General features: G+C 41.3%; 2 protein-coding genes across 3 annotated transcripts; one reads left to right on the forward strand and one right to left on the reverse strand.

Annotated features, from left to right (window-relative positions):
• The first annotated feature begins 55 nt into the window (after positions 1–55).
• Positions 56–7,709, forward strand: vrk3 (VRK serine/threonine kinase 3). Of its 2 annotated transcripts, XM_033610330.2 has the most exons (16): positions 56–125; positions 1,064–1,287; positions 1,399–1,533; positions 1,737–1,853; positions 1,967–2,128; positions 2,409–2,555; positions 3,180–3,235; positions 3,462–3,528; positions 4,629–4,713; positions 4,797–4,899; positions 5,022–5,114; positions 5,222–5,354; positions 5,671–5,788; positions 6,852–6,910; positions 7,000–7,136; positions 7,295–7,432. In XM_033610330.2, the coding sequence occupies exons 2-15, from the start codon at positions 1,065–1,067 to the stop codon at positions 7,134–7,136; spliced, it is 1,635 nt and encodes a 544-aa protein (XP_033466221.1). In that variant the 5' UTR covers positions 56–125; position 1,064; the 3' UTR covers positions 7,295–7,432. The 2 variants fall into 2 exon arrangements, with proteins under 2 accessions (XP_033466221.1, XP_078032047.1); XM_078175921.1 differs by having other exon boundaries at positions 7,000–7,709.
• A 395-nt stretch (positions 7,710–8,104) lies between these two features.
• Positions 8,105–22,540, reverse strand: LOC117246341 (rho family-interacting cell polarization regulator 2-like). The gene is made up of 17 exons (XM_033610229.2): positions 22,402–22,540; positions 19,837–19,924; positions 19,580–19,713; positions 19,362–19,440; positions 19,193–19,216; positions 19,023–19,076; positions 18,078–18,227; positions 17,846–17,909; positions 17,716–17,759; positions 17,500–17,625; positions 16,235–16,383; positions 16,017–16,125; positions 12,912–13,550; positions 12,484–12,827; positions 10,971–11,061; positions 9,564–9,657; positions 8,105–9,478 (listed from the first exon to the last, which is right to left on the reverse strand). The coding sequence occupies exons 3-17, from the start codon at positions 19,669–19,671 to the stop codon at positions 9,408–9,410; spliced, it is 2,130 nt and encodes a 709-aa protein (XP_033466120.1). The 5' UTR covers positions 19,672–19,713; positions 19,837–19,924; positions 22,402–22,540; the 3' UTR covers positions 8,105–9,407.
• Between the last annotated feature and the right edge of the window lie 158 nt (positions 22,541–22,698).

The following is a 22,698-nucleotide window of genomic DNA, read 5'->3' on the forward strand; positions in this document are numbered from 1 at the left end:
GTAACTGTCTTTACCTCCTGCAGGGGGCAGCACCTCCCCTGTACGTCATATGCACGGCTCAAACAACAACAGAAGAAGAAGAAGCACCACCAACGACAGGCTGATCGTTGCGGGAGTGTTTAGAGGTACCTGACATACTTTTAAATTGTTTTTGAACTTTATAATCATAAAGTGCAAACATGTATTTTATTCAGGCGCCAGTTTTACCAAAAGCCAAAACCAGGAAGTGGCCACAAGACGATACTTCCGCTAAAACTCACCATTCAAATTTTTATTTTGCATTAGTTTCGTTTCTGTATTAGCTAGCTACCGTCGAGCTGTTGAGTCATTGGATTGTTTCCTGTCAACATTCAAGCTCAGATAACTTAATGTAGAAAACACACACGACCTTTAGCTCAAATTGATTTCTTTAAGTGCAGAGTTGCGACTCTTTTATCCATCATATTGCCACTGAAGTGCTAATGGTAACGTTACCTGACTAAACTAACGTTAGTTAGCTAATTCGTTTTTTAGTTCAGGAACTGTTAACCGTTTTTGACTGAAATAAAAAAAAAAACATTTCTTCACATTTAGTGTAGTTAAATTAGTTGGATTTGGATGTGTTTATGAGAAGCCAAGTCTTGCCTTGTTCTGATATTGGTAAACCATTATCAGAACATTTATCTCTATGGCAACGGACATCATGTCTCTGCGTGACTGAGGAATAAACAGCTGTCGATACACAGAGTAACTCTTGGGCCTATGTAATCAAGTCCAGTTAGTATTCAATGCTAATGACTGTTCATAAGTCACATTTGTCTTGGTTGTGATAGTTAAATTCACACAGAGACTGTAATCATCCATGTTGACCAGTCTGGGTAAGACATCTACTCTGGATGATATGGTTTTAGGTGATTTATCCAGTTGTTGTCTGACAAAGCATCAGGCACTGTACAATAATAGCTTGTATGTGTGTGTATTTGTGTGGTTCATCTACAAGCATGCACACACACACACACAGAATACTTACACTTGAGGTGGTGAGAACAGTTTAATGATAATGTGTGTGTGTTTACTCTTGCAGAATGCCTTTCCATTTCTGCCCTCAGTGTGGGACAAAGTTGAAGCCTGATTTCAAATTTTGTCCATCATGTGGGGAGAAGCTTCCCTGTCTTGTCGATGAATCTGGACCTGTGAGCTCGACAGCGTCTCTAAGTCTCTCTCCACCCAGAAGGGAGGAAACAGCAGTATCATTAGTTAAATCAAGTCTTGCTTCAAGCACAAGCTACGAACCCACAGGAAGCACGGGTAAATATCTTGACAATATTTTACTTAGAGTTACTTAGTGCTAAATATAGACTTTAGACTTTGGAACCTTTGGAAATGTAAACTCTCTTGCATGTAACACCTCAACTCCAGTTACACCTCGTCCTGCGCTGAAAAAGACCAGAAACTCCCTCCGTCTTGACAGGGAAGTTGAAATCAACATTAAAGATGCCACTTCACCCATGGTGCCCTACTCCACTAGTCCTGTCAAAGATGACAGGATCAAAGGTAATACAGTAAAATGGTCTGGAAGCAGCTGCTCTGCTTTGCTGTTCTGGAAGATAAGTTTTTATTTACGTTGCTGTAGTATAACCCATCAGTGCGACATGTAGTTTTAACCTTCAGGAAACACTTACTGGTGGTACAGGTGCAAGTAGAATAACAGCTGATGGCTTTCTTTGTAACAAAAAGTCTATGATTTGTGTTAACAGATAATGGTGTTGGATTCGGTGGAACTCCACAGAAGCAGCCCACAGTCACTTTTAAACTCAACACAGGGAAAGAGCCAGCTCTAAAGTCTTCTCCTGTCCAGAAATCCCCTCGCACTGGTGAGCTGGAACACAATACAATCCTCATGAAAAATGCAGTGTCTCTCTCTTCTTTTCTGTCTTTTTTTTTTCCTTCTCTAATTTATATTTATCGTGGCTGGATCCATATACAGTGAGGGGAAAAGCAAAACTCTCCAGCCCTGCCAAGCAGATAGAGGAGAGACAGAGGCTGACTGATAAAACATGTGGGAAAGCAGAGGAGTCAAAGGTAGACAGCTCTCATGTGGTCATCCCTTCCCCTCATTCCTCACCAAACTCCAAGTCCCCTTCAAAAGGTGAGCAAATGTTTCTGACTGCAACACCATCTTTCTCCTTTCTCCCTATGTTTTCTGTCTCTCTATGCTGACTGCTGTGAGAAGAAAACACCTGAATGCCATAAAAAGGCATCTTAAAATGAGCCCAAAATCAACTGTGTCTGTGACATGAGGATGTCAAATTAAGTTCAGAGAGACAAACCGTACAGTTGTGCAACAGTTTTCTCTTGTGAGTGTAGAAAATAAATTTGTCTCTCGTCATACAAACAACGTAATTGGTTGTGTTTGTTTGCATGAACAGCGTTAGGAAAGGGCAGAGCCAAGAAGGCAAAGCATGCGCCCGCTGTGGAGCCGCTACAAGAGGGTGAAGAGGTGACTGACACGACAGGCAAGAAGTGGAAGCTGGGAACACTGCTCAGTCAGAGCACGTCAGAGCTCATCTATGAAGGTGAGATGGTGCACATGACATCAGAGGAAAGACTGGAAAGTGTACAAAGTACAATTAAACAGTCTGTTACTCTGGGAGAGATGAATTGCATATTAGTGTTGATAAAATCAGAGTCACATTCATTGTATATGTTCACAAATGTGGCCGTTAAAGCTGATTCTGATTCTAATGATAATATCATTTTTACTGTTAAATACCTTAAAGCAGATACAAAGCCAAAGATTAAAACACAACAGATTACAGCAAACCACAAATAAAGATATGTAACCTACTAGTGAACTTGTCATGTTTCATTTGTCATTTACAAAATAGCTGGTGTACCAAAACCTTAAAAAAAACACCAAGGCAAATTGTTTTGTTTTAGTGGTATTTTTATGAAACTCTGTTTTTGTTTTCAGTATTTTGACTGAGTCATGAGTTAAATTGTATCCAACAGTCTCTTGTTTCCAGTTAAGTTCATTAAAGCAGCATCAGTCATACACAAAGAGACAGCTGACCTTGCTTAGTGGACAGAGCTGCAGTCGTCTCCAGCAGGATATCACAATTGACTCTTACAAAAAATAAAAATGAATGGAAGAACCTTCATTATCACAATTAAATGATATTGTCTCATCTTTTTTTCAGTTTTGCAAACAACTTCACGATCCAGTGCCATGGAATCAAATCACATCCTCAAACTGGTAAGACACACTTCAACACTTACAGTAGATTTTTTGTAGTAGTCTTCTGTGCACTCCGTCCAGAAAGTGATAAATTCACTGTGTGTGACTGAGGTGCCATAATATAAGGAATAATAGATTTCTCTGCTTATGCATTCATCAACAAGTTGTTTTTATTTGTTCTCCATTCTCCGTAGACTTCCCTGAGTGGGATCAATAAAGTTTATCTTGCCTGTCTTCGTTTTAGGGAGCCAAAGATGGAAGAATCTTCAATGAGCAGAACTTTCTGCAGAGAGCTGCAAAACCTGCGTCTGGTGAGGATTTAGTGTGTTTCACCTCCAAAACAACACTTATTTTACTTCCAAAAAAACTGGTGTAATGTCCCTGATGAAAGAGTGATGGTTTTCTGGCTGCAGTCGTACCATGACTGTAATTGTTCTGATCATAACTTTATGGTTCTGTGTGTAGGATATAGTGGCATCTAGCAGTGAGGTTGCAAAACAGAAACTTCTTCCATGTGCCAAGCGTGTAGGAGAACAAAGGTGGCCGACGCAAAAACGCTAATGGCTCTATCAACAGCCAGAGTTTGATTTGTCTGGTCTACTGTAAAAACAATATGACGGAGTTTGTGGAAGAGGATCCGCTTTGTATGTAGATATAAAAGGCTCATTCTAAGATAACAAAACCTTAAGGACTGTTATTGTCAAGTTATTGTACACCACTGAAAACATAGTGAATATTATATATAATTTCTGCCAATATATGTCCCTAAATCCTCCACACGAGACCTTTAAGAGAAGTACATTTTGTTAAAACAAAGATAGTAGCAGCATTTTGTCTCACTCATTCACTTCAGTGTTTATGTTGGCTGTTTAAACAGGTGATGAACAGAAACCAGTCAGAGGCAGAACAAGTAGACAGTGAGAAGTGTTCTGGCAGTTTGTCATGTGATCTAATTTCACAATATCACATAAAATATCTTTCATAATCCGTTCAGAGGAAAGCAGAAGTGGACAACATTGTATTCAACAGAAGTATTGACATGCACTCTGGGAGTAAATTAAAGGTGGAGTTAGCAGTTTTAGAGTTTTTTTAATCTTTAAACTCAGCACCCAAACAAATACACCCCTCCTATCAGTGTTCCTTCAGAAGCTCTGTTTGACATTCATGGTCTTTCCCCTGTCCTGTGTACGACCACCAACACCTCCCATCGCTGATTGGCTGGAAAAGTTTTGTGAAGCTCAGTCCGAGCCACTTTAAATGTGTCTCATTTACAGAGGCAGGGCTGTGTGATTAGAATCGCTGACTGCACCTTTAAACTTATAATCCTTCCTAGATGCAACCCTGGTTTATCAGGAGTGTAACGTTACACATGTACCACATACGATAATTGAATCATATTGTGTCTTTCTAGTGGAAAAGTGGATCAAACAAAACAAGATGGATTTTCTTGGGATTCCGTCCTGTGTTGGCTTCGGTCTCCATGCAGAGTCCTACAGGTGTGAATATTTACATGGTATATGAAAGACATTAACATTAACTTTGGGTTCTTCTTTAAGGTTTTTTTTTTTTTTTTTGGTAGATTTCTGATTTTCCCCAACATGGGCCAGTCTCTTCAGTCCATCATGGAGGAAGAAAATGAGCTTCTGTCGGAGAAAGCTGTCCTTCAGCTCGCCTGTAGAATAGTGAGTGTAAACTCATAGATGTTTTTTCAGACAATATTTTTAATTTTAATCAGGATCCAGAACTCTTAAAGAGCTGCGATTCCCCCTCAGTTCATAAATGGCAACATTCCTTCTCCTTGCAGTTGGATGTGCTGCAGTATATCCATTCAAACGAGTATGTTCATGCTGATATTAATGCAGAAAACATTTACATCCAACCAGGACAGAAATCTCAGGTGAGCAATATTAATATTAATAAGTTCAGACTAATCTGTCGGTGTCCATGATTCAGATGTGTTTTACATTCACAGCTCTTTGCTTGTGTGTGTGTCTGTGTGGGTAGGTATACCTAGTAGGATACTGCCATGCCTTCAGGTACTGTCCTGGGGGACAACATGTAGAGTACCGTGAAGCCAGCAGAACACCACACGAGGGCACCGTGGAGTTCATCAGCCTGGATGCACATAAGGGAGCAGGTGAGTCACTCCTGTGGTTCACTGATTCCTTTTTCCCACTAACGTCAGCAAATCAGACGCCATTTCGCTCTATAAGCTCTCATAAACCAAACAGTACCACATTTATTTTTGTCTTTCCATGAGGAGCACCTGCACTCCTCCCACACTCCATCTGTCTGCACATACAGGCTTTACATAACAACACTGATCGGGTTTTTTTTATTGATTGTGACATCTTTAGTGTAAAAAGTGTGGATTGTCTTGTGGTGTTGATGTATCAGGGTAAAAGTAGGAGAGAGAACAGATGTTGTCATCACTCTGTGTGTTCTCCTCTCAGCTCCGTCTCGACGCAGTGACCTGCAGTCGCTGGGTTACTGCATGCTGCGTTGGCACACGGGGATGCTACCATGGTCTCCTCTCACTCAACCAGACCAGGTGGCCAAGGAGAAACAGAGGTGAGAAAAAGGTTATCATCAGTGGGATACTGAATCACCACAGGAAGAGTGAATTGTGTCGACATGCCTGCATGACATAAACCTGTATGATTAAAGCAGCTACAAAGAATTTTTAACTCGTCATGAAACACTTTCAATTTATTACTGATGCCTCTGTATGACATGACATCTGGGTCTGATTCTTTGCAAAATCAGACAAAACACTTTATGGCACGCAGACAGGAAGAGCGTATGTTTATATTTTTTGGGCAAAGTTTTGCAGTGAGTAGTATGTTAGCCAGTTAAAAGGGAGCAGGAGGAGATTTTTCCTCGGAGAATTGAATTTTTAACATTATATTTGAGGTTATTGGTGAGACTTGGGCAGAATCAGGAGAGATAAAAAGAGTACAGGTGGTCGGTCATTAAACAGATGGAGAGAATTGTGTGATTTTAAAGGATTCAGCACCGATCCTGAATTTGCCCTTTTCTTCAGAGACAGAAAAATGTCTCTTTATGAATTCCATTGCGAGATGGGATTTTACATCAATAAATGAATTATGTTGGTGGCTAAAACAAACTTTACTCTGTTTCACCATCGTCATATTATAGATATTAATCTCCAGCGTGATCTTGTCTGATGCAGGGGGGCGGATAGATCATGATGCAGAAGGGTCGGCTCTAAGGGTGGTTAGGTTTGGGCAGCAAAACTACTTGGTCAGGTTTAGGAAAACATTGTGATTGATGTTAGTCACGTCAGTCGACTTGTGATTAACAACTGACGTGTGACAAAACAACTAAACGTTGACTTTTAGTCTCACACAGGACATGAACACTGATCTCCTGGGTTGAAGTCCTGTGCTTGTTGGAGCCCGAATAAGTTGCATCCTTCTTTTACCCGCCGCCAAAACAAACACGTGTTAGCCTGATCAAGATCTTTACGACAAGAGGCAGTGGTGCTCATGCAAACGCTTTTCTCCACAGGGGCTGCAAAAGTCAACACACAATGAAACCTTGTTGTGGTTGCTTTAAATCAGTAGTACAATACCAAGAAAATGCAAATTACTCAGTGAAGTTCTCATTGTAGATACATGGAGGACGTCCCTGCACTGTTGAGTCACTGCTTTGGGAAGAGGAGAGTCTCCAGTGAGTTAAAATGTTCGTTGCATAACACATTAACAAGTGTGTGATTATGAGCCCTCTGCTGATATAAGTCTGTGTGTGTAATGGTGCAGGTGCCTTTCAAACGTACCTGACTGAAGTGATGACTCTGCAGTACTCTGAGCAGCCGGACTACTCAGCGCTGAAGGCCAGACTCAGTGCTGCTCTACTGAAGCTGGGGGCGTCACTGGAGCAGCCGCTAAGTTTTTAGGTGAGGACAGGACTTTGCAAAGTGAGGGATAAATATGCCTCTGATCTCCAGTGAAAGTGACCTGAACCTAAACATCAGACTGGGTTTATTGTTAGTTACATTGAAACCTTGTGTTTTCTGTGTGATAATAATATTCAGATACTCTGTTTTTTTTCTAGAGAAATGGAAGTAAAAGACAAAACTCTGGAAGATTTTTAACTTGTTTTTATCATTGCTGTGTTTTATGTGATGTTTTAATGCACTGACAGCAAATGTCTTCACTGTGTTCAAATGACACTCGTTCCGTTAATGGATCTTGATGGGGAGCATTATTTTAACAATTTGTGGTGCTGTTGTAGTTTCTCACATTGACTGCACGGTGTTTTTAGTGTTACAAGGGCAACATTTCCTAAACACATACATACTTATTTGTAAGCATAGTTTATTTTCTTGGATAAAAAGCATTATTTCTTTTTTTTAAATGCTGCCTTAGTGTCCTTTAACTGTCAGACAAAACACCCCATCATTAATTTATGCTCATAAGAATCAATCTTCAGTTTAAGAGGTGTATATAAATAAATCTTTTTGAGGAAATGGTTTTTGCAGTCTTGTTGTTGTGATGTTTTCTGTGCTTAAGTCTTTACAGTCCTAATTACACAGGATGTCTGCAGGTCCTTAAAAAGACTTAAATTCAATTTTAATAAATTTTAGGCCTTAAAAGTCACTAAATTATGCTATCAATCTTTAAACATACCTTAACCTAATTCTGTCTTTTTATCTTATACCTGTCACCTGTTGCTAAAATGTAGATTAACCCAACTCACTATTACTTACCTTTATACATACCTGTTGTGCTTGAATAGGAAAAAGATTTATCTAAAAATCAGTCTTAAATTTAATTAAAAATTATCTCAAAAAAGCAAATTAAAGTGTCTGCCACCCTGATACAGGTCACAAATGCTGATTCATTCAATCCAACAAAAGCCGTGTTCATTTTAAAGAAACCTTTATAAAGTTTAAACATTTCTGAACATAAACATTTTAACATTTCAAGACATATACAATTCTTTATATGAAACAGTAAATATCTCTTATTGTGCACACTCTTAAAGTAATTCAGAAAATAAACACTGTTATCTTTTGCCTGATCTCTCCTGTCGTGGCATTTTAAAACCTTACATCTCTGTCACTTGAGGCACTTTCTGAATGACGAGGCTTTTGTAGAACAACATAAAGCATGACGCTGAGAGACTATAGCGCCCCTGTGAGGCGGCTTTTGTACACAGCTACAGACCCGATGGCTTCCTTGCACTGAAGCCTAGCTTACACACTTAAAAACTGATCAGTTGAGCTTTTTATACAGACATGCTGGCAGTGTGAGGCAGCTACACATGCAGGTTTAAATATAGTTTTACACTGCAGATTGTTTTCATGTCGGACCAAAATGAGCTTTGAGGAGACATTCGAGACTCCTAAAGTGTTTGCTCAGTCCTAATAATACTAATGTTCCTGGTGTTGAGTTGTAACTTCTGCACTCCATGTGTATTTCTGAGTAATTAACTGTCTCTAATGCCTAAAATGAAAAGATCCTGTTGGTTTTCAGGGTACATTCCTGGTTTGGGAATGACTCCATATCCACAGCACGTCGATGAAAATCTTCAGACAAACATCACATGCTCAGTCTTTTTTCCTCTCTCACGGACAAAGAAAAGAGCTCTGGGCTGTACACTGATTTAACACTGAAAAACATAACCTTGATAGTTTTTTTTATATATATATCCACAAATACTGGTAGTTTTGAGAACTCAGTTAGTGATTGTATGCTTCTCTGTAGACTGAAGAAATCCATCAACTCAAACTTATAAAACCATTTAAAAATTATTAGATTACTTAAAAAAAATGCACTGTAATAAAGCCAAAACAAGGCCGCTTTTAGCTGTTCCTGAAATGTTTTGGACACTGAGTTTTCACATGACCGGAACAGTTTATGAGAGTGTAAACTAAGTGGTGACCCACTTAAACCCAGGCAACGTGATGGTGGAGTGTGTGTTGAAAGAATGAGGGAAGGGGGGCTTTCAGTCACGACTGAGGTGCGGAAACCTCGAGGTTTATCGTTCTTGGTCAGAACAAGGCAAATATGTGCACAAACTCTGCCGTTAATGGGAGAGCTTGTTTGTCTGAGCAGTAAGTGGAACATCCTCAAGGCCTCCGATGCCGCGGTGTACGAGGGGGATGGCATGAGTGGATGGCAGAGTGGGAGAAATGGTTTTAAGTACGGTGCCCCTGGTCTCATTAGAAGACAGCAGTGGCCAAGTGGGTGGGAGTAGAGGGACGCTCCTCCTGAGCTTGTGATGTGTCCTCTCCTGAAAGATCAAAAACAGGGATAATTAGCGTCAAATCTCATCACGCCTGCAGTTCTGTGGTCACATGAATGAAAACTCCTCTCACCTTGTGGTTCGTCTCCCTTTTCCTCGCTGTGCTCCTCCTTCTCATCGGCCAGCTCCATCTGACACACATCCTGCCCGTCCTCCACGCTGGACTCCTTTTGAAAATATTTTTAATTTATATTAACACCAATTTAGGCAACATAATAAAACTTATTTAATCAGGTAAGTCCCACTGAGATTGAGATCTCATTTTCAAAACAGACCTGAGTACATAAATAAAAGACATAAATGTACAATATCAACTGTAGTAAATACAATAATACAAAATATTTTAAAAAACAATCCATCAATTAAAAGTAATACAACACAATAATAAGTCTATTAAAATAAGTTAAAAGTCAGTTAAAATCAGTCTGGAGCTTGGAGGTACAATGCAGTTTGTTCCAAGTGTACAGTGCAAAGAATCTAAAAGTCTGTCCCAAATCAGTGTTAGCTCTAGGAATCTGCAGCACTAACCAGTCCTGTGTGCGTTTGTTATGTGTTCCACCTCTCCAGCGAATCAGTGACGTCAAATACAAGAGCAACTTTTGAAGAAGTCCTTTATAATTCAAAACAAGTGCTGGGGGCTGTACCACAGAGACAGTTCCCTTCTTCTGAGCTGGCTCGACAAACCCTAACGCCTCAGTCAGACATAACGGGTACCACGAAGGTGGTTATTGACTGTCTCTGTTAACCCAGGTTTTCTGCTTCAGACTCTGTGCGTGCTCACATAAAACACGTCAAGTGATGTGTCCAGTGCATCATCTGACACTTAAAATTGACTGATGGCATGCAGCCCACTTTTGCCCTTGAAGAAAATTGAAAGGTATCACAGTAAAAAGCAACACTGTTGCTTCAATTGAGGCGAGAGGGGAGTGCTTGTGTAGTGGGGGCTGGAGCCTATCCCAGCTGACACTAGGCGAGAGGCAGGGTACACCCTGGACAGGTCACCAGACTATCACAGGGCCGACACATAGAGACAGCCAATTTAAAGTAATCGATTAAGCTGCATGTCTTTGGACTGTAGGAGGAAGCTGGAGAACCTGGAGAAAACCCACGCTGACACGGGGAGATCATGCAAACTCCATACAGAAGGTCTCCTCCTACCCTGGGTTCGAAACCAGGAACCCTCTTGCTGTGAGGCAACAATGCTAATCACTGCACCACCGTGCGGCCAATAGACTAATCAGCTGTCTATCAGTGTCCTATCAGCTGTAATATACCAGCAGTGTAAAACAGACTTCAGCACGATGATTCAAGGGCTTTAGACAGACAAGACCGTTTTGAGACAGGACAGTTGTCGTTTAGGTCATCTATGGAAAGGTAGAACATTAGCCGACTTCCATACTTCAGGAGAATACACACACTCACATAACTGCTGCCTTAAAAAATACAACAACAAAAAAAAACAATCGGATACTTTGATTACCTGAGATTCAGAGAATCTATCTTCATCTGAGTTTCTGAAACCTTCCGGGGCCTCCATAAGGATCTGTAGACCGTCTGCCTCCTCATCATCACTGCAGAGTGTCACAAAAAGTAGAGCAACAGTTACATACATGGTGCGTCAGATGTAAACACTTAAGCTAAAACCTCTTAACATCCATCCATACATACATGCAGAACATACATACATAGGTATACTGGGTTAAATATTTACTCCCAAGACTCCATGTTTATAAGGAAACATTCAGATGATTTGAACATCATTTTGATATGTTTGGAAGTTTTGCAATCACATTCTTGTTGTCCCTGATAAACAAATGATTGAGGTTAAGTTGGTCATTCATTTATGAAAATAACTTAAATGCTGAAACTGCTTCTATATTCTGAAAGCAGTACATGAGACAGTCTGTGAGAAAATCCATGCCCTCATCCCGTCCTACTGCTTCTAATGGCATTTGCTAGAATCTACCGTAGCACACCAAATACAACCAATCAGAGCTCAATCATGTCAATCACTGCTTGTGAACTGCCATCAAACTGTCGAACTAGGCAGCACTGATCAAATATGAATCAAGATTATTCTGGAGCATTGCCTATTTCTTACCTTAAATGTTTTCAGAAACGTATTTTAGTGTACTGTTTAGTTGTAACATGAGAGTTTTTCCAGCTGATGGGCAGTGCTTGGTACTGTTTAACTGTTTTCAAATTGGCCCCCTGGTCACAAATGTTCTCATTTTACAGCTAAACAGTACACTTAAATATGTTCCCGAGAACATTTGAGGCGAGAAACAGGCAGTGCAGTTACAAAATCTTGATTTATATTTGATTAGCGCTGCCTACTTAGAGTGTGACCGCAGTTCACAGGCAGTAATTGACAGCTACATTTGAGTCTCCTTGCCTTGGATTTGTTGTATTCGTTCATGTGTGACAAAGCCATGAGAAGTGCTACAAGGCAGTAGAGTAGGCAGAGGAGTATGATTTTTTCCCCAAAGATTATCTGTCTCATTTCACCAAATATGACAGAAGTTATTTTTTATAAGTTACCAACTACAGCTTTAAGTCGTGTAAGAAACCATGAGACTTGTTTATGTGATCTATTGCAGCGTCAACATCATGTCATTCAGATTGTTAATACGAACAGCCAAGCTATGTTATCTCCCAGAGACCACGAAGCCTCCATCACTAGCAGTCACATCTAAATAAAAATACATTTTAGCACTAATATAGTTGACACTGCTAATTTTGAAAGAGCTGGTACGGTTTCATGTGTCAGCGACTCACTACAATAAGGCTTTTCAGTGGTGTGACTGCAGCGTGGAGCGCACAGTAATGTGTGAAAATGACCAAATCAGAATAATGGGAGGTTTTCCTGTTTGTACAGAAAGTTTTGTTAAGTTAATCCGTCATGTGAGTGGAAATAACAAAACATTTGTTCATATGAAGCACAAAAGGCACTGACGACCATTCAAAGCTCAACAATGACCAGTAATACTGACCTTCCTCCAGAGTAAAAGTTCTCTTCATCCTTTTCTTCTTCCTCCACCTTCTCCTCCTCCACTTTCTCTTCCACCACTTTCTCTTCCACCACTTTCTCCTCCGCCACTGTCTCTTCCGCCACTGTCTCTTCCGCCACTGTCTCTTCCTCCTCTTTGTTTTGGTTCTCTTCATGTTGCCCATCATCATCCTCCTCCTCCTCCTTCTTCTTTACTTCATCTTCCTGTTGTTCCTGTTGTTCCTCTTCCTCCTCATCTTCATCAAGGTCAGAGCAGTTGAGAAAGTCAAAACTTTCAAGTGCTGTCTCGACCTCCAAAGTGAAACTAGAAGAAGTGGGAAAAGGGGCCTGTGTAGAAGACAAATGCAGATGTATAAATATGAACGTCAACATATTAGACTTTACACAGACAGAGAAGTGAGTGAAGCTCACCGTCAGAGTGTCCTGCGGTTGTTTTGACTCCTGGATGGACTGAAGTGGTTGACTGTGTTTCTCTGTGGCTTCTACCTGGTGTCCCTCTGCTGCTTCAGTGGTGCTGTCCTCTATTTCTACTTCAGTCTGTCCAGCCTGTACTGACGAGTCCTCAGACGCTTCCTCTTTTACCTCCTCCGCTGAAATACACACCTGTGGGACGCCACTTTCAGATATGTCCTGTGTCTCTGTCAGCGATACAGGAGGCACAGAGGAAACATCGGGGCATGAGCAGCTCAGGTCTCCTGAGGTTTCGGAGAGCTCGGCTGATTTGACAGACGCTCTGCCAGTCACAGTACAGTCTGGTGTATGAGAGCAGGAAGTCTGCAGATGGCCGTTGGGCACGGCGTCCGACTGAGAGAAAACCTCCCCGGCTTCTGTCTCATCCTCCTCCTGGTTGGATGAGAGTGACGGCGTTGATGCGCTGGACTTGTGCTGCGAGAGCGACAGCTGATTGGTGAGAGTGGTTTGCAGCATGTTGGAGGCCGTCAGCCTCTGAGCATGGTGAGCCAAGGCCGGACTGGAGGAGTCGTCGGAGGACTCGGAGGAGTTGGACCACACGGTCCCGTTCTCCATTTCTCCTTGACGCTTCAGCAGAGACTAGATGGGGAACAAGACACAGAGAGACAACAGGTGAGACACAGAGAACATTAACGAGACTATATTATCACTGTTAAGTCTACAGACAGACAGATTACAGGTTCTGTGTACATGTGGGTCATCAAATCAAAAAATAATAAGCACATGATAAAAACAACTGAGAAATAGGGTGATTATTTTCAGTGGTGAGTAATCTGTTGATTATTTTCTCGAATTAATTAATCAGTTGTTTGGTATGTTAGAAAATGCTGAAAATATGTTGCTCAGCCAAAGATGATGTCCTCAAGTGTAGTTTGTCCACAACTCATAGATATTCAGTTTATTGTCATTTACTTCTGAACACTGCAGTTATTTTGTTTTAATTCACATGTACTGTACATATTCTTTGATAGTATTTTTTTTATAATTTTAAGTTCACTTTATTCTATATTTATATTTCCTAATTTTTGCAACACTTGCTCTTATTTTTTATTTTATTTTCCTTAATTATGTTTATGTTATGCACCAATACACCAAAGCAATTTCACTGTATGTGAGAACCTACTGGGCAGTAATGCTGTGTTCACCTGTATTTGGGGAGACGGTAGACACAAAATGGACAACACCTCTGGACGGCACCAGAAAAACAATCAGTCCGACTGGCAGAACAGTGAAACTAAACATGCATGACGACATGTTGCAATGATGACGCTGAATTATTTAAAAAAAATCAATCAATCAAATGTTAAAAAAAATTAAAAAGTATTCTATTAATGTCCAGTAATTGACCAGATTGCCCATAGTTCCGCCTTGTGTACAGGAGCTTTGTAACATCCAGTTGTGAATTCCATTGTGGAGGACTGCAAAAAGTTAAAATATTTAACTTCAGTGGCAATGACGTCTACCATTACCGTTGCTGGCATTCTCTGCTGACTGTTACTAATGTTACCAACCTGCTTTCATCCACTAAAATGGTACCTGGTTTGCCATCTACTGTTTCCCTGATTCCATGTGAACGCAGCATAAACCGCAGTTTGATTCTGAATTTTAAGGAAGCGTAAAGACACCAGCAAATATTCACATGTGAGAAGCTTGAATCAGACATTTTTTTACTTTTCATTTCCTACAGAATGACTAAAACAGATTAACAGATTATCAGATTAACTGGTGATTAATTTAATGGTTGACTACTAGTCGACTGATTGTTGCAGCTCTGCTGACAAACCGAGGGGAAACCAAGACTAAAATATGGGTGGAACTAAAGTTAAATGATTCAGTGTCACGTGGGGCCAAATAAGACCAGGGGGATATGAAACTTTTTTTCCCTCCAAAAGGGGAAAGAGAAAAATAAGTCAGTATTTTTATTTTTTATCATTTCTCAACAATCACTGGCTACTTGAAGCTTTGCACGGACGGATTTAGCTGTTTCTTGCCTCATAATATAAACAGACTTTTTTTATTTTATTAATTATTTTAGCTTCTGTACAAATTACAATTAGGCAATGTTAATTTATCCCTTTGGGTAACTTGTGATTATTTGTAATATTTTACACACTGAATGATTATCAGTTTTTGTTATTTTCTTGTCATTTTCTTGATTTATATATTTAAATAATAAAATAATAAATTAAATTAAATGATTAAAATAAATAAAATAAGAAACATAATAATAATAATAATTAAAAAAAAGTGTTTTAAATCTTAAAAAGTACCATATATACAGTATTATCTAAACCAGGAAAGAAATGTGTAAAGGTTGTTGTTTTAGAATCAACAATCAAAAATAAAATAAACAGGTTGCAGCTGACAAAATGCCTCTGATCGTGTTCCTTTAGTTTAAATTCAAATTAAAGTGATCAGGTTTTTTCTATTGTTCTACTGTTATCTCTCTACTGTTTGGTCACTACAACCAAACTACATCTACGACTACGTCCCAACACACCGACTGTACAGAGGTGAATCTGGGTGTTGTACGGCTGACTTCACAACGTAAGGACACCGTCCTGTCCGCCATGACATCGTGGAGCACCTCCACCAGCGAGCGGCTCTGTCTGGGCCCGACTCGAGGCACGCTCTTCAGCGAGGTGAGGAAGAGGAGGGACATATTGGAGCTCTACTCAACCACTATTAAACAGCTACAAGGACCACAGCTCCGCTCATACATGCTGCTGCTGCTGTCACACGTCCCGCTACTGCTATCATTCATCCTCCTCGCATTAGGCACCGCACTCCCACAACCACATGTCCTAACACACAGTACTCTGTTAATATCCTCACACACATCAGTGCTACCACTACACACAAAGCAGTTGGGGAGCAGCTGAAATAGAACAAGCCAATGAAATGACAGTAATAGCAGCCATCAGTAAAATAAATTAGCAGTGTGTGTATGTGTAGTAATGACAAAGAGTTTACAAACCCTTAATACAGATTATAAACTAGTGGTGTAACAGAGCAGGTGTGATGGATTGTTGTTAAGTGACTCACATAAAACACCTGCTCCCGCATAGAGGGCGTGTCAGGAGGGCTCTGATTGGACAGCAGCCGTTTGGAAACTGTACTGGTGGACGATGTCTGGTCATCCTTATCAAATGGACTGAAAAACAGCAGGACAAAGAGTGAGAAACAGAGCCAAACACTCTTAAATAAACATGTGAAAAGTGTAAAATAACAAAAACAAAAGAGGCCACGAGAGGTTAAAGTACCTCCAGGTGACCTCCAAGTTCAGCTTCACTGTCCCGAGGTCGTTGATATCCACAGCAAGCGTCTGGGGAAGCGGGCAGAACAGGTCGAGCATTTCACAGGACACGCTGCCCACCACTACATGATTAGCCAGGCTTTTCAGCTCCGTCACCTTGACAACCAAAACAAGCAGAGAGAGGTGAGGACAGGCAGACATCATGGGAACTTAAAGGTCTAGTGTGTAGGCTTTAGAGGGATATACTGGCAGAAATTGAATATAATATAATAAGTATGTTTTCTTCAGTGTATAATCATCTGAAAATAATCATTCGTAACCTTAGAACGAGCCATTTATATCTACAGAGGGAGCAGGTCCTTGTCTACGGGGATCACCATGGTTAGTTTTTAATTTTTGGAGAGGAAGAGACCTCCATGGATAATTCGATTCCCAGTAAAAACCTCCTAAACGAAGACTACTGAAGGAAATCTAAGCTGGAGAAGTTTTAGTTGGTTGCAATCTGCAATCCTCACCGCTAGATGCCACTAAATCCCCTTATATCTCCCTAAATCTTACACATTGTTCCTTTAACACAGTTGACAATTAGCTGAAGCTGGCATTTTTGTGAGAATACATGTAATAAGTTCAAGCAGTGGTTCCCAGCTGGTCCAGCCTCAGGGCCCAGATTTCTCCTTAGTCATTAGTTCAAGGTCCAGACAATTTAATACAGTCAGCATCATACTTGCATTTGGTCATGTCATCAAACTACTTTGCTGTCTCTGTGAAGTAGCTGGAATTCACCATACTTAAATATAAAGTGTTTTTTTTTTTTTTCTCCCAAATTTGACACATTTGCGAGTCACTTGCGGTCCATACAGAATGGACCCGAGACCCACTTTTGGACCACGACCCACCGGTTGGGGACCACTGAGTTAAAGGATCAGGCTGCTGATAAAATATATTGTGCTGTAGCTTATATTGACTCAGTCCCACACACAACATCACTGCGGCTCAATAAACAAACAACTATATATTAATGTACAGCTGAAATCATGTGGACTGTTTACTGCCGTTTAAATTATGATTGCTGAAAACATCCCAACTGTTTTAGGTAAATGTTTAGCCTTTTTAATAATGATGTGTGACCTGTTTAAAGCTTGACGTCTTGAGTAGGAACCAGTGGGCACAGACAGGTTAGGAAAGTAACACATACTTGGCTTTTGATCTTTTCATGGGATTTGTTTATCATAAGTAACACTGGCTTTGGCCTTTAAAAGCTGATTTCATTACCTTGATTGACAGCAGCTCTGTGACAAGTGGCAGAAAGATGTACTCTTCACTGTCCCATATCTGCTTGTTGCTGACTTCCACGCGGCCTCGTAGCCTCCAGCGTTGCCGCCCATACCGCATTAGGACCTGATGGGGCCAAAAACAGCGGATGTGATTCATCGGCTGCACAGACTCCGTCACAATCTGTGTCTACATGCTTGTGTTTGTGTTTCTTACCTCGTACTGATCACCAGCACAGAGCCGTGCAAAGCCAGCGAGGCCTGAAACATCCAAAATGGACAAGAAAAATGAGAACTGGGCTAATGCAGATCAGAGGAAATAGGAAGTGGTAAAAAAAATGACTCACCCTTCATCTTGACATGAAATTCTCCCATCTGGCTTTCTAATTCACTCTCAAGTGAGCACATGTGCTGCAGAGACAGATGGAGGGAAGGATGTGAATGATGTAGCAGAGATTTGTTAGAACATTTACAGTACACAGTCTGATATCTATTTTCAACAGAAGTAAAATCCAGCCCAGAGAGCCCGGTGTACATGCTGAAACATTCAAACACACTGACCTCAGGTCGGTCACATACCTCTGTGCACTCTTTGTAGCCCTTGTTGGCTTCACTTAGGCTCTCTCTGGCCTCCTTGCTGCCAGTGGCGGAGTTAAAGGCCGCCACCATCTTACTTGCTCCATCACGCAGTCGCCGCTGTATACAATACGCATCGTACAGCTCCTCAACCTGGAAGAGCAGATATAACACAGGTTTCAACAAATGGATGTGATGTTAGAGTCTCACCTGAGGAGAATATGAAAGTGAAAATGATTATGCAGTTATTTTTATTTCATGGCTTGGAGGGCTGCAGCAGTACATCAGTTTCACTGTACACTGTGGTGTGAAAACGCGAGGTTAACATGCCATGTAAATATATTTATTTACAGTACTGGAAAAAAAAACAAAAAACAAGCTGAGAATCTCACCTTTATTTTATTTTACCTCCCATTTAAGAAAATGGCCTCAAGTTTGACTTAAAATAAAGAACATGTTCAACCAAAACAACCTTTCTGTTGTCATTTCTTTAAGGGTCATTGTAACTGATAATAATGATAATAATACACTGTGATATTTTCTTAGATAGCTGTTCTACTGTGAAAATCTTCTACCATTGTGACCCTCGTAACTACAATTTCTATGTACTAATTAAAGCACTCTGGAGCATTGCAACAAGCTGTTAACACAACGTTGACACAATGTTGCCTTGTGACATTAATATGGAAACATTAGCATTCGTTTGGAGTCCTGTTTGTGCTCATCTAACATATTTAAGTCCAATACTGTCCCTCCTATTAGCTTTGATTTGGTCTCCACCAACTCCTGAGAGAAATATCTGACAGGTGATGATTCTCTGTGGGTTTCTCACTATGAATAACACATTTTCACATTACACAAGGTGCTTTGATCTAGCGTTTTAATTCAAATTTTGCTTAGTGCAACTTTAAATTAAAAAAAAAATCAGCTCTTCACATAAATACACACCTTACTGAGATGGAATTCCAGACGACGCATAAACCTCTCTATGGCTTTCACTTGCTGCAAAAATAAAAAAAGTGAAACTTGACAAACTCATTCAGAAAGTCTCTTCCACCTTCTACAGTTTCAATGTGCTGCACTCATGTCTGTATACAACAGGTGTGAATGAAACTCACCTTATCTAACTCATACAGAGACCCCTGCAAAGAAAACAACAAGATTAAAACGTTTAGCATCACAATGTCAAATTCACATCCTGACTGAGTACCGGAGACGACAGCATCCGGCCTGGTGCTGAATGATTGTCTGTACTGGTATGACTGGTTTGACTACATGGGCTCTCACCAGGCGACCGTTCCTCTTGTTCTCTCTGGTCTGCTGACCCAGACTGTCCAGCTCCAGCTGGTGGACCTGCAGGTACGACCTGACAACAAAAACCCCATCCCTGTTACGTCTTCGCTTCGTTCTCAGACTCAAAAGCAGTTGTATCTTTCAGTGATTCCTCCACCTGGCAGCCATCCACTGGAATCAATGCAAACAGAGCCTGAAATGTGTTTACTCACTGTAAGCCTCTGCGTAAGGCAGCGTACACTTCATCCAGCCGCTCAGGCTGCGGGGTTTTAGTAGGTGGCAGTTTGGTGGAGCCTGTGAACATCCTGCTTCCTTACAAGGCACGTTTCTCTTGGATCAAACAGTGCTGAGGGAGGGAGAGGAACATGGGCTCGTTTCTGATAAGGCCTTTGTGATTATTTCAGTTAAAACACATTAAAATGGGAAAAACCGGCTGGACAGACAGGGAGACAGGAAGAGGTCTGCTCACCTGCTGAGTAGAGAGAGATTGTCACTACTGTAGCATGCTTGGAGAGTTGAGTGTAGCACTGTGGCTTTAACAAACCGAAGGACATGTCCTGTAATTACACAAAAAGGAGACATTAGAGACAAAAAAGTCCCTCGTCAATTCATACCTTGCTGTACCTGACAGGATTTTTGCTCCTACTCTGTGATTATCAAGGATTCTGATAATTACAGAGGTCACTGGAAGAAAAAATGGTGGGGCAAAAACAGGAGGACAGAAACCACTCTTTCACTTCCCCGGTTTGGCCACATTGTTTTGCTGAAAGTCAGAGACAGAGAACGACATGCATGCAGCAACCGCTGTGGCCACCACTGACTGACAACAGCAAGGAGTACAGTCTGCTTTTGCTTCTCTTCCCCTTCCTTCCCTACTTCTCCACCCCCCTCCACATCCAACACCAGAGCACAGGAAGTCTCATGGCTGACTCTACACAGGAAATTCTACACAGAAGTTTGGCCCGAGAATATAAAAACCATCCCTCCGCTGTGTGCCAGGGTGTAAAAATTGACCCTTTTTCGTCTCCAAGATAAGCCATTAAACGTGACGCCACGGTCGGGGGAAACCATAGCAAGAGAGGGTCGTGCATGAGCTAATCTAGTCACAAAAGAGATTACAGACTTAAACCAAAGTAAAGCTGTCAAGCAGGAGCCAAACCCATATTAACACATGGTATCTGAGAATGAGCCAGCAGCACAGGACAACGCTCCTGGTGACATCTGCTCTCCACTGTCTTACACTACACTCAAAACCAGCGGAGAAATGCGTCTATTACGGGATCAAATGTTCCACCTGTTGGAAAAACAAATAGATTATAGTTTAATATGATCAGAGCCTTGTTAGGGGACAACACTGCTGATGTGAGAATAAGCTGTTTGCACCCTGCTGTCTTTCTGTGTTCTCCTACCACACAGCAAGGACGTGGGCTCGGGGTACACCAGGCCGGGGGTCCAGTTAAACTGCTAATCTTAGCTGCACTGGGAGGATTAACTGGGGTTGGTCAGGGGTTAGAACAAAGGTGTCATACCAAAGAACACCCCACCACCAACCACCTTCTGCCAAACATGCCACAGAACATGTGCACGACGGGGATCTGCCCCCTGAGGTGTGCACAGCTATGAAAGTGCAAAGTCATCATGATGAAACACACATCTTACACACTCCCACCCACCCATAAATAGCTCAGTATTATTGATAATTGTGAGTGCCGATTGGTCAGTTTCCTCTCTGTCAGATGTGCTTTTATCCCCGGCCTTACATTAGAGATCATTAACTGGATTAATGCTCTCCTTGGAGCAGAGTGAACAAAGAGGACACTGTTTTCAATCACCTCACAAGACTGGAGTTTTGTTTAAAAAAAGCCTTTGGTGCACTGGCTGCGTTCACACGCGCATGCAGCCCTGTTCGGCTAGTAGCTGGGGCCTACAACAATCTCACAATCATGTTTATTCATCGGCTATTTTGACACATTCATTAATCATTCATGTAAAGTGAACGGGGCTGTGACTACTTTTATTACAAGCTGGTTGTTTTGTCATTCAACTTATTGTTAAGTCACAAAATAGTAAAAAATATCCATCTCATTGGCTGATTAGACAAGAGAAAGATATTCCACATATAATTGTGTAAGGATAAAAGCAGCAAATCATTTCATCTTAGTGAATCCTTGGCATTCCTCTCTGGTAAATGGCCAAACCATTAGTCAATTATCAAAACAGAATTAATTTTCTGATGAATAAATGTGTCATCACAATGTGCCACAACCAAACTGCTGTCTGACCAAATGCCAAAAACCCCGTGTTCAATATGTTATAATACAAAATGGGGAACACACAGTCATGTGTGTGACGTTTAGATGTTAGTCATGTTCATTACTGGAAGTGATCAATGTGCTCTTGATCAGATGATTCACTAATCGACTAATCACTGGGTTCAGGGAGCATTAGAGCCGATATAAACAACTACGTAAGCTCGCAGCCCTCAGACCGGCGTCCATCCATACTTTGTGGGTCTGTTTGAGGAGGAAGAGGAGGAGGATGAGGGGTAATGGTGTTACAATAAAATGCAACCACCTCTTCTCCAGATTACTGGATTAGCCTAACCGGGCGGCAGCAGGCCACTGAGTCGGATCAACACGCTCACACATCACTCTTAACTTGGAGGAAAAACAGTAAAAGGATGGAGCTCAGATACCAAATTTAAAGGAAACGCTGTCGTGCCAGATTTTGTATTCCGCACATATCCCACCCCAGCCCCCGGAGCTCATCACAGGCCACAAAAAAAGTCCACTCCCGACCACACCAGGACCCCCAACACCCTGTTCCCCGAGAGTGTCCGTCCACCAACTCACAATAAACACCGAAAACAGCAGGGAAAAACGGGGACAAGGCCAATCACAGCCAGCTGGCGGATATAATGTCGATAACATCACAGGAAAGCAACTTCACGTCGGACGGACTCATGCCCATGTAGAGAAAAATTTAACAGGCTTCTTGTTGTGACCTTGCCGATAAAAGCAGAGGGTCCTCCTACCTCTGTTTTAACGTCCGACAACCCGGAGAATATGTCAGCAGTCTCATTTCCAACGCGATGCTCCACACAGTTTGCAGAGGTTTACAGTTATTCTGGGCGCTGTCCCTCTCCTTGATTTCGCAGTTTTTTGTGTCCACAGTCAAGCTAGCAGCCGTTACTGCAAACGACTTCCGGTGACAGGTTTTCACTATAAAAGCTCCCCACGTGAACAGAAATTTGCAACTGATTTGAAAGCACATAATGCGCAAAAATGAACGGTGTTACGTATTTTAATGTATATTTTAATGCGCGCGCGCA

The sequence above is a fragment of the Epinephelus lanceolatus genome, chromosome 2 (genome assembly GCF_041903045.1).
Source record: "Epinephelus lanceolatus isolate andai-2023 chromosome 2, ASM4190304v1, whole genome shotgun sequence".
Taxonomy (NCBI): Eukaryota; Metazoa; Chordata; class Actinopteri; order Perciformes; family Serranidae; genus Epinephelus; species Epinephelus lanceolatus.

Excerpts from the sequence above, each read along its gene's own strand:
- LOC117246341 (XM_033610229.2), bottom strand. The coding sequence starts at position 19,671 with ATGTTCACAGGCTCCACCAAACTGCCACCTACTAAAACCCCGCAGCCT. Across the intron at positions 19,077-19,192 it reads CTCTGTATGAGTTAGATAAG|CAAGTGAAAGCCATAGAGAG; the intron begins GTGAGTTTCATT and ends TTATTTTTGCAG. Across the intron at positions 17,760-17,845 it reads ATTTCATGTCAAGATGAAGG|GCCTCGCTGGCTTTGCACGG; the intron begins GTGAGTCATTTT and ends TGGATGTTTCAG.
- vrk3 (XM_078175921.1), top strand. The coding sequence starts at position 1,065 with ATGCCTTTCCATTTCTGCCCTCAGTGTGGGACAAAGTTGAAGCCTGAT. Across the intron at positions 1,854-1,966 it reads CCAGAAATCCCCTCGCACTG|TGAGGGGAAAAGCAAAACTC; the intron begins GTGAGCTGGAAC and ends ATCCATATACAG. Across the intron at positions 5,789-6,851 it reads GTGGCCAAGGAGAAACAGAG|ATACATGGAGGACGTCCCTG; the intron begins GTGAGAAAAAGG and ends TTCTCATTGTAG.